Below are 11,226 nucleotides of genomic sequence, written 5' to 3' on the forward strand. Positions count from 1 at the left end.
CACACACACACACACACACACACACACACACACACACACACACACACTTATGTTCATTTGGTTTATTAGGTGTTGCCTTGTCAATTCATGCTTAAGTACCTTGATCATTATACCGAGATTGTACAGTGCAGTTTAGCCCATACCTGTACAAAAAGCAGATTGTCCAGGTCATGGTTTGGTGAGATAAATATCAAGAAATAATGACTTCACTTAAATACAATTTGAATAATATTAATTTACTACAATCCAAATGGTGTAGGAAATATTGTTTAGCTTGGTATTAGCGCTTATTGTATTCATATTAGGTTGTTGCACTTATTGTATTTGTATTAGTTTGTTTCTGCACTGTACTTTTGCTCTGGTCTATGCTCTTAGATGCTTGTTTAAAAAGGAGATGCACTTATGACTTCTGGTGACTATTGAATACCTATGTTGAATAAGTCGCTTTGGATAAAAGCGTCTGCTAAATGACTGTAATGTAATGGTATTAAAAATGTTGAAGCATATGTACATTAGCAGTTTATTGTACTCAGGTAAGTAGGGTAGGCTACTTATTTTGAAGCACTGTGGAGGTGATAAAAGTACAAATCCATAAATGTATAAATACCTCAATATAGTAAGTAAAACTTGAGGAAGTATTAGCAACCAAATGTTCTCAAGTAGCAGCTTTTCAGCTGGTCCAGATGGAGTTAATTATAACTTCAGGTTATAGAGTGTATAGTATATAGACGACTGTTGTGTTAAATTTCATGAACATAACATATGTTTATAATTTAATCTGCAAAGTATGTAGTAACTTGGACCAGGTGGGATAAATTGAATAGAGTAACGTTAAATTAGAACAAATAACGCACCATAATTCCTTACAACGCAGTGGAGTAACGTTATAAGTGTAAAGTAAAGAATCACATGGAAGTAGCAGCAGAAACTCAGTACTTTCATGGTTTGTACTTGCATCTGTGATCTGCCACGCAGGCACATTGAAGTCAACCAACCGCAGTGGATGGGTGGGATCACCAAGAATAGTCTGGTAGCCACGTAGCGAGCTAACAACGTTAGCTGTGCAGGTAAGTGCTCTTGTGCTCGTTGTTTACCTCTTAATCATTACATCATTACATTGTCACTCATACAAACTGTGGTGGCATTTGACATGTTACTGTTACCGAATGTATATTTTTCACACCGAGTGTTACTCTGTTTAAATATGATGTTGTATTAACTTAGCTGGCTAGCTAGCTAGCTAGTTAGCATCAACTGGTTGCTAGATAGTGGTTAGCTGGCAGGTATTAGCGTAAGTATGTTGGCCTCTTACTGATATCGTGGAACGTTAACTAACTAAATGTGCTCACTGTTAGCTGTGGTATAATATGCCATTGATATAATGCATGCAAGTTAACTAGCTGAGCTCGAAATAAGCAGAAATGTAGCTAACCTGACTTTGTTTTTATTTTTAGCGAACGTCACAATGGACTTGCCACATCAAGGGTACCGCGCAAGTGGTAAGTGGAAAATATGAATCACCGCGTTACCAATGGTTATCATTTTTGTGAAATATTTGCAAAATATCCGTCCATGGTTTCTACTTCCTGTTTTCTTACTCGAGCTAGACACACACAGCTCAACAAACAGCTGTCACTGTACGGGTGATGTACAATAACATGATCCCAGTTTATGAGGTGAAGTTACACCTAAAATGATGCAGTCCAATACACCAGCTACTTGGATACATCTTACTTGCAATAGGGTTATAATGACTATGCTCTTTGACTATCATAGGGTGGAGAAAATAGTGTGTGTGTGTGTGTGTGTGTGTGTATATATATATATATATATTTCATTTACTCTGTTGTGTCCATCTATTCACAGCTAAACCGAGAGCTCGTGCAGCTCCCTCCACATCTGATTCTATCCTGTTTGATGACACCAGCTCTGCAGCACCAGCAATGAACAATCCAGTTTACTACACTCCTGGGTACAATATGGCAGGACCCTCAAATGACATGCAAGGAGGTGCTGTGCCGAACAACATGTTTACTGACCCAATGGCCAATGCTGCGTTGATGTACGGCTCCTCATTAGCCAACCAAGGAAAGGATATCGTGAACAAAGAGGTGAGAAAAAACAGGATGTTGAAAGAACGGTTTCCTTCAGAGATGATACATACAACAGAATGAGGTGTTAATCCAGTAAACTATAAATACGATTATCTTTACAACTGCCTCAAAACATGTTTCTTGGGGGATTCAATCTGAAGTGGACAGTTGTAAATACTAAAGATGCACCAATTGCAATTGTCTTGGCCAATTCCGATTTGACCTGCTGATTAAGATTTGCAATTTTCTGTCTTTCTAAGGACTATAATTGACAGCCTACACAAACAGTTTTGTAACTTTTCTTTCAAAATTGAAATTCGATTGTAAAACACTGAGCATTAAGTAACTCCAAACTGTACCAAGTTACAGTATCTTGTTTTCAAAACCTTGTTTTTTAACGATGTTCCTCCACGGCTTATTTTGGACTTTTAGGTGTTACAAAAATGACGCGTGTGTGACTGTACTATACTGTGTATGTTGCACGTGTGTGGCTGTGACGTTAGTCTGTGCTGCTGTGTGCACGATGTAAAACGTGTGTAAATTTGACCGGCAAAAAAATTGGATATATGAGACAGCTCAATGGCCAATCAATCTGTGCATCTCTTGTACATTCCAGTTTAAATATGACCCAGACACACTCGGAACCATTTTTACAAGGTTCTGCTGTAGCTGTATGACGAAGCATACAAAGCAAGACACAGCCTGACTCTTCATATGGAGAGATAAAATGTCTAAACAGGAGTACAGAGTCCTCTCAAATACAGCAATTAACAACTGTGAACAATCTGTTTTCCTCCATGCAGGTGTTTTTTTGTGCCGTTTTAATTTAATTTTTGTCCCTAAAGGTGACTCTACACGTTCATAATTTTAAGTTTCTCAACATAGAGAACCATACAGATGTGTTCTTTTATTGACGTGGCCACTCTACTGTATTGTTAGCTTTCATACACAGTTAGTTCAATGTACATAGACTGGTGTCAAAGTGATGCACAGTCCTTAGGGCAGCCACAGCCTTTTAGTTTTAAAAACTCAACAGTAGTAATTGACTTTTTTGATGGCAGACTTGTCACTCTTCATCTGTCAGGTTAATGTTTGCACTTCCTTTGCCTTTCAGATCAGCAGATACATGTCTGTGAACAAGCTGAAATACTTCTTTGCAGTTGACACCAGATATGTATTGAAGAAGCTTATGATCCTCATGTTCCCTTACACGCATCAGGTAATCAGTGCCATTCACCCATCAGACTTTGTCCTACATCAACGTACGGGGTGACCTAAAACATCAACTGGCACGCATAACAGCTTGATAACTTTCCCTGGTATCATGTTTTCACCCACTTATCAATTTGAAACTATGCAAACAACATAATAAGCCACTTAAACACCACTCCAGCTCTAGTTATGAACGTGAGAATGCTGTGATTGCCAGTGCAGATATAAAAGCACACCGAGCTCCGTTAATTCCCACACGCTTTAACGCACTGAGATTGTAAATTAAGTCACCACTCCAAACATTGTTTGCCCTGATAATGTACGAACAACACAGAGTGCAAACTCTCCTTACAAGGCCAGGGTCACAAAAAGCCAAAAGCCATTCTAAAGAAGATGCTTTAAGTGTAATATTTTATTCTGTATTTACTCCATTCTTACTTCTAATGATCATCTACTACTGCTGTTACCCCGAACTTATTATTGAGCTTTAATCTTATCAAGTTTAAATTGGCTTTCATTCATTTTATTGTTTTATTTAAGACCCTTGAGGTGAAAAAAAGAGCACCAAACATCATGTGCGTGTTTTATTTTGAGTGCAGGGTGATTCGTACTGTACTTGTGTGTTCACGGTAGGATTGGGAAGTTCGTTACCATCGGGACGCTCCACTGACTCCAAGACAGGATGTGAATGCACCCGATCTTTACATACCAAGTAAGTTTTCTATGAAAACTAAATGATCGATAGCAGAGTATTTTTTGATGCCGATATAGTGTTTTAAGTGTACTTTTTGTCTTTTAGCGATGGCTTTCATTACCTACATTCTACTGGCTGGAATGGCCCTCGGCATTCAAAAACGGTGAGTGACTCTTCCTTATCTAATTTACTTTACGACTCAAAGTAAATTTATTTTGTATGAAATGAGTTAAATAAGGAGTGTTTGTTGTGTTTGTGTGAAGGTTCAGTCCAGAGGTTCTTGGACTGTGTGCCAGCACCGCCCTGGGGTGGGTCATCATCGAGGTCCTGGTGATGCTGTTGAGTCTGTACCTGCTGACGGTGCACAGCGACCTCTCCACCTTTGATCTCATCGCCTACAGTGGATACAAATATGTTGGGTAAATGTCAAGTTATACTTAAGATGAGTCTGTTGTGATGATATGAGGGTTAGTTTTAGGACAACGCTTCAACCTGTTGTGTATTATAGCTTAAATTATTAACTGCTAAATCAAAGATGTAAATACATTTATTCAGATTCAGCTCGGTGCTTAAAAAGTACCGTTTGTAAATACGGCATTTCTAAATCTTTTTTCATGCTTCTCTTCTAGGATGATCTTCACGGTGTTGTGTGGCTTAGTGTTCGGCAGTGATGGTTATTATGTGGCACTTGCCTGGTCCTCTTGTGCCCTTATGTTCTTCATTGTAAGTATTTTGAGCTAATTTTGGAAGTTAATTTAGATTTAGTCCTTATTCTTAAGCTAAAAATGGCCCATTTCAGTCATTTTTTATCCTTCATAGTTTTCGTCCAATTTCAGTCGACGACAACTCAAAACGTTTTGGTCCAATTTCAGTCATTACTTTTCAGTAACATGTTTTGTCTCAATTTTGTCAGCTTTTTTTAATTTTTTTAATTTTATTTAGTCTTATGTCAAATGTCTTTTTTTAAGTCATCAGATTACATTTAACATTTCAGTTCATCCAGTTTAGCCACAATGAATCATTTTGTAATTTAGTCCAATTTATTTCAAGATTTTATCTTTTCATTATCTGATGAAAAATACAGGTTCAATGATTAAGAATGCAGCTTTTCTGTTATTGCCATATTTTTTTCTTCAGTGAAGCATATTTTACATTCCTATGTAATTATAATTAATTATATTCTATAAGTAGGTCAGATATTTACATATTTAAAAGCTGTGTTTTTCCATTTCAGTTGTTCTTTCCCAGGGTGTTTTAAATATGAATAGCAAAGAAACAAATATACAAAGTACACACAGAAGAAAGTACAGCTAATACACACAAAACAATATAGATATGCCTCAGGTTTAGGCTTTACAGTGCAACTACCAAGTGTGATAAATACACTGTAGTAATGCATTACTATGTGTTGCATTGTTACACTAAATTACATTTTGTTACTTAAATACCTCAACAATGACCACTGACTCTACATATGCTGCAGTGTTTTACTGAAAAACATACTTTTTGTTGTAGCCTTATTTGCAGTTTACAGATGTTTCTGTGTTTGCAGGTTCGATCTCTGAAAATGAAGATCCTGCCCTCTCTCTCTTCGGACTCCATTGGAACCGGACCAAGTTCCAAACCCCAATTCCGCCTTTATATCACTGTGGCTACTGCCTTGTTTCAGCCAATCGTTATATACTGGTTAACCTCTCATTTGGTCAGGTGACCGTGATGCATTCAATAACTTGAAGTCCAATTTTATTGGAGCCAAAACATTTTGTTGTTGAATGTTTGTACACCTGCCTTTATACGCTGGTTTGTCAGTAAATGTCTCATGTAAAGTAATTCTGACAAATGCTTATTTTTGGCCACCTAACTTTGAAGACAAGGGCTTTCTTTGTGAGATCCTTTTAATCATAACATTGATTCAGTTCAAGTTTCCTTTTATATAACATCCCTGGACCTGCTTTACAGTATTTCACCCCACAGTACACACACCACACAGACATAAAACGCACATTACACACATGATTCGAGTACCATTTTCCGGTATGGGTGTGTTGCTGCTTTATCCCCCTTTCTCTTGTGAGTTTTGGGTCGTATTTATCTACATTTGACAAAGCATGACAATGTTTGGATTTTTTGTAGAAAAAAATAAATATATTTAGCTTTGTGTATTCAATTATAGCCGTTTGTGAGACCTTTATTGTTTTATTTAAACAGAAAAAGTAGTCATTATGCTGCATTATATGATGCTTTTGATACTTAAATATCTATGCTGATTCTCGTTTACATTGTTGGAGGCAAGACTTTTACTTATAACAGTATTTTTACACTGTGGTCACGCTACTTTTACTTTAGTGAAAAGACAGAATAGTGCTTTCACTACCAGCAGTTTTGGTACCATGTCCTTCTTGTTTAACACTTGTGCATCACTTAAAAACGTTGCTCTGTCCACGTTAGAAACTATCCTAGCCAGTCCTGATCATTACTACCAAATAGACAATCTTCTTCAGAATTTTAACCCAAGTTTGTTTACTTCATCCACCGTTGTTAAAATAGAAAATAATTTAATAACCAGATGATGAGTCAAATGATTAGCAAAAACACATAATGCAGCAGCAGTGCCCCTAGTGGAAACCAGGAAAACAACACAATAGCCCCAGAGGGCAAACGTGAGAAAATGGCTCAATCTGGTGGAAATGGCAAAAAACTACAACTTCAACCCAGGGCTTTAGACTGAAAGTCTGATATAATAGGATGCATGATTTTATGCTATGATTGTCATTAAGGGTCTGAGTGTCTTTTGGCTACACCGTTTAATCTTGATTTATTATAGGAGCTGAGGTTGAACTTTCCAAATTTGAAAAGAAACCAGACCTTATGCAGTGTACACTGGCAAAATGATCGAAAAAGTAAAAAATGTCCTTGTTGATGCGTAAGGATATGAGGTATTTTAAATCAAAAACTGCCCCCCCCCCCAAGTCTATTGGTTGGTGTGACACTGTATAATTAGTGCGGGAGCGTGCATGTGCACGCGCACACTGCAAAGCGTCCTTTTCGTTCCCATGGAGACCTCGGACGGCAACAGAACACGGAGGATAGGAGTCAGAGTCCACTTCTGAACTCCAGAACTTCACCTTTAACTCTGCAACGACGTGTTTTCAACATTTAAGGAGCTCCGCGTTCTGCCTGGATCATTGATTTAGTTATTTGGTGAGTAAATAGTTAATGTCAGACATTTTTGAGGCACAAGGTAACAACCACCTGTGAGAGGAAAAGGCGCCTTTCTAGACTAAATGAAACTTTATATTCTTCCGCCATTTGCCTCATGGACTGCTTTGTAGAGCCATGTGGCTTCACATAAAAGAGACTTTCAGGGCTTATGCATTGGATTTTCCTCGATTTCAGCTATACCTTCAGGATGTACGATCAACAAAGACTTTCCAATAGACCTGCACCTGTCCACTGGGTTAGTGTTTAGTAAAACGTGAGATGGTAAGCTAGTCTGAGCGTGTACAAGTGTTCACTTAGTGGACTTTGTTCGTTTAAGGGGATGCTCACCAGAGGGGAACAGAATGCTAACATTTAACTAAAATATTGCATTTTCCATCAGCTCGTTTAGTCAGTAAGTTAGTAAACCTGAAGTTGGGATGGACCTGGAAGTAGATAGCCCAGCCTGCATGTTTGAATTGTTGTTTTTGTTTTAACGTTTTGTTTACTATGCCCTTACAAAGGGGAAAAAACAATGCAAATACAATTTCCCTATTGTTATTTCTGTGCACTCAAAAGACATGTCGTATGCTGAGCAGATTGTAATGTTTGTTGTGATTTTTGGCTAAAGGCTCTATAGATAAAACTGACACGACTTGACTTCCGTCCACAGTGCAAAGTGGCTCTCTGCTACTTTTAGATTGAATTTGATTAGATTCAACTGTATTGTAATTGCACAGATTACAGGTACGAGAAATTCAGTTTAGCATTTAACCAGAAGTACAAAAAAACAAGTAAAGTGCAGAGTAATGTATAGAGTAATATAATAAACAGTAAGGGATGGATATCAATACACTACAGATAGATTCCATATGAACATCTGCAACAGTTAGTCAACTTTTAACCCTGATTTACATGAATAATTCCTCCCAGCAGTAGCTTTGATTGATTTCTGTCATTTCTTCCAGCAGGGTGCTGAATGACCCTGGAAGTTTCCACCTGGGAGCGAGATGGAGAATATCTCTCATACACTGCCACCCTCGTCACCATGTCTTTCCACTTTTGAGGGGTCCCTACCTTTCTCCTCCTCGCCGCAGCAGACCTGCTCAGAGGGCCGTGTTTCACTCCCACTTTCACCTATTTCGTTCCCCCCGTCGCCGACCTCGCTTTCTCCAGCAACAGCAGAGTCAATTCACTCTTCCTCGCCTCTGTCACACTGCACAGCCTCTCACTGCCTCGAAGGACGACTCACACAGTGCCTCAGCCCGGCGAACATATCTGACCAGGATGACCTGACCTGCCTCAACTGGCTGCATCAGAGGGGCAACCTGCTACCTCTGCAGTCCCTTCATAAGATGACACCACTGACTCAGCTAGAGTCCTCTGTGCCTCCCCGTCCCCTTCCTCCTGCCTCGTCCAAGCCACCGTACTCCTTCAGTAGTCTTATTTTCATGGCAATAGAAGACTCGCCTGACAGGAGGCTTCCAGTGAAGGACATCTACGATTGGATTGTGAATAATTTCCCCTTCTACCGGACAGCCTCTGGAGGCTGGAGGAACTCTGTCAGACACAACCTGTCCCTGAGCAAGAGCTTCCGTCGTATTCAAAGGGACAAGAGCCAGGTGGGGACATTACTCACGTTTACCACATTAAGAGCCACGTTATAGTGTGTGCTTAAATTATAGGACAGATGTTCAAACATCCATATCACTGCAATGTCCTTGAGCAACACACTGAATGCAGATGTGCTGCTCTGTAGTCGAGTCAGCAACTAAACTGCCCTGCAGGGGAAATTATAATTAAGTACTCCACATGTGTTGAGGTTGTTGTTTTGTCTACTGTCAGCGTTGCTTAAGAGTTTAAGTTTGCAGTTTGAGTCTTTCAAGTGTTTTTGTATGTTTTTTTTCAGTCAGTGGGTAAGGGATCGCTGTGGTGTGTGTGTTCAGAGTATCGGCCGGCGCTCCTCGAGGTGCTGAGGAAGACCCACAGTTATCACAGCACCAACATCAATCTGTTAAACAAGCCTGCACTGTGAGTATCACCACAGTGCAGTCTGAAGTATGAGCAAAACATATTTTCATTGTGTGTTAATACATCATTTTCTATTCATATATAATTCCATTAATTGTTTGGTATACTGTATTCACTTCATGACTAAAACACTTCATATAGTTTCTGTTGACTGATTCTAGACAAAAAGTCAATACTAAATGTGGCGATACGATAAGTTAATAACAGAAAATCATTTGACAATTCAAGAACAAAATGCCAAACATTTGCTAGCATTAGCTTCTCAATTCATAGTTAAAAAAATTATAATTTAAATGGAATATCTTTGGATTTTGGGCTATTGGTTGGACAAAACACACAATTTGAAGACTTTTCCTTTGGCTATTGCAAATTGCAATGGGCATCTTTCACTGTTTTCTGTTTTTCAAAAGATAAATTGATTGATTGATAAAGATTGAAAGATAATCATTAGTGTCATCGCTCCAAAATATTACTTTCCTCAACATTCCTGTGTTGTTTTTTCTGTTAATACACGGCATTCTATGGGTTTCTTTGGTGGATGAGGAGTTTTTGAATAATATTACATTTTAATGAGGCTCTTACTGAGGTGTATTTTATGTACTTTTCTAACATTTTGTGTGCAGGTTGGAGGGAGCTGAATTTGTGGTGCCTGCAGTGTGCGACTCTATTGAGATGTCAGGTGAGTGACGAGTTGACACACAACACTTAATCAGCACACGAGCGTGTACACATTTGACCCTTTTATGAATTTCTTTTAGTCTGCAATAATTCATCAATGTAGTAACTTCTCTCTGTGACACTTTTATTACCTGCGACTTTTCCCCGTCTCTGCAGCTTTTCGACATTGTTCCTGTGTTTGTGTTCAGTTGTCATGGCAACAACCTTCTATTACCTTGGAAACCCAGCAATAGTCACGCTTAGTCTCCTATATGTCTCCCCGTTTCATTTCCGGGCCTATGGCGCTATATGGGCCCATAGACGACCATGTCAGACTCCTCAGAACGACCTCGTTTAACCAGCCTGCATGAAAACAAGTTATTCATATTAATGTCTTACTTTCTGACACATATTCTGCTTGATTGATTGTTTTTCTTTTTATACAGATCCTCTCTCTCATGCCCTCTTCCTCTCCACACCGTCATCCCAAATCCTGACCAACGATAACCCAACGTTCTCCGACAACCCACCGTGCCCTTTGACCCCAGATCACGAGGAGCTTGTGACCATGGAGTCGGTTGAATACCAGCAGGGGGAGGTCAGTGAGGACATGGAGAAGGACCCCCTGTCAGACAGCGGGTACATCGAGCTACACTACTACCAGTCTCACCAGTACCAGTACCTGGTGCTGCCGGGTGACACAGAGTTGGACCTGGAGACCGTGGAGATCCTTCAGCTCGATGCCGAGGCCCAGGAGGCTGCCGGGTCACTGCTGGACCTGGCAGGCGGTGGATATTAATGTTACATCAACATTTAACAAGCACAACCAAAAGAAAGCTTCAATCCATCGTAAGCACACGCTCCAACAAAGAAACATAAATAGGGATTTATGTTTAAAAGTCTTAAGTGATAATGGATGGGGGGATGCTGATGTAAGTTGGCTGCTTCATCCTGAGACGTTGACGCTGCCCTAAGGCTTGTTTTGTAGTTAGGTAAATAATATAGCTCAAATTTCTAATGGACTATTAATAATATGGGTCATATTACTTAATATATGTTCAGGCACTTTCAATGCAAAAGCTGAATTCACCACCATACAATACCATACAATGACTACATGGACAAAGCAAACTTGTGAGTGTCGTGTTAACTTGAAAAAGGGGAGGGGCAAGTATTAATAGAGAATGATCTTCACTACAATAAGTTTTTAGGTTTTCATCTGTGTTTTTTTACTCGTTAAGTTCTTTCTCAGGGTGGAAGGCGTGCTTCCAACTCAAGCAGAAGTACTGTTTCTTGATAAAGATGTTTTCAAAGTAAAAATAAGTGACCAAACTTTCTTTA

The 11,226-nt window shown here is 39.2% G+C and overlaps 2 protein-coding genes across 3 annotated transcripts; both read left to right on the forward strand.

Annotated features, from left to right (window-relative positions):
• Positions 1-939: 939 nt before the first annotated feature.
• yif1a (Yip1 interacting factor homolog A (S. cerevisiae)) lies at positions 940-6,169 on the forward strand. The gene is made up of 9 exons (XM_031862453.1): positions 940-1,067; positions 1,455-1,499; positions 1,867-2,111; positions 3,208-3,312; positions 3,939-4,017; positions 4,105-4,162; positions 4,263-4,418; positions 4,629-4,722; positions 5,552-6,169. Exons 2-9 carry the CDS (start codon positions 1,466-1,468, stop codon positions 5,708-5,710), a joined length of 930 nt encoding a protein of 309 aa, XP_031718313.1. The 5' UTR covers positions 940-1,067; positions 1,455-1,465; the 3' UTR covers positions 5,711-6,169.
• Positions 6,170-7,086: 917 nt separating this feature from the next.
• Positions 7,087-11,011, forward strand: LOC116391885 (forkhead box protein N2-like). 2 transcript variants are annotated; one of them, XM_031862863.1, is made up of 5 exons: positions 7,087-7,200; positions 8,166-8,819; positions 9,107-9,228; positions 9,852-9,907; positions 10,332-11,011. In XM_031862863.1, the coding sequence occupies exons 2-5, from the start codon at positions 8,208-8,210 to the stop codon at positions 10,682-10,684; spliced, it is 1,143 nt and encodes a 380-aa protein (XP_031718723.1). In that variant the 5' UTR covers positions 7,087-7,200; positions 8,166-8,207; the 3' UTR covers positions 10,685-11,011. The 2 variants fall into 2 exon arrangements, with proteins under 2 accessions (XP_031718723.1, XP_031718724.1); XM_031862864.1 differs by having other exon boundaries at positions 8,169-8,819.
• Positions 11,012-11,226: the final 215 nt, after the last annotated feature.

The sequence above is a fragment of the Anarrhichthys ocellatus genome, unplaced genomic scaffold, assembly GCF_004355925.1.
Source record: "Anarrhichthys ocellatus isolate YVR2014 unplaced genomic scaffold, GSC_Weel_1.0 scaffold27, whole genome shotgun sequence".
NCBI classification, from domain to species: Eukaryota; Metazoa; Chordata; class Actinopteri; order Perciformes; family Anarhichadidae; genus Anarrhichthys; species Anarrhichthys ocellatus.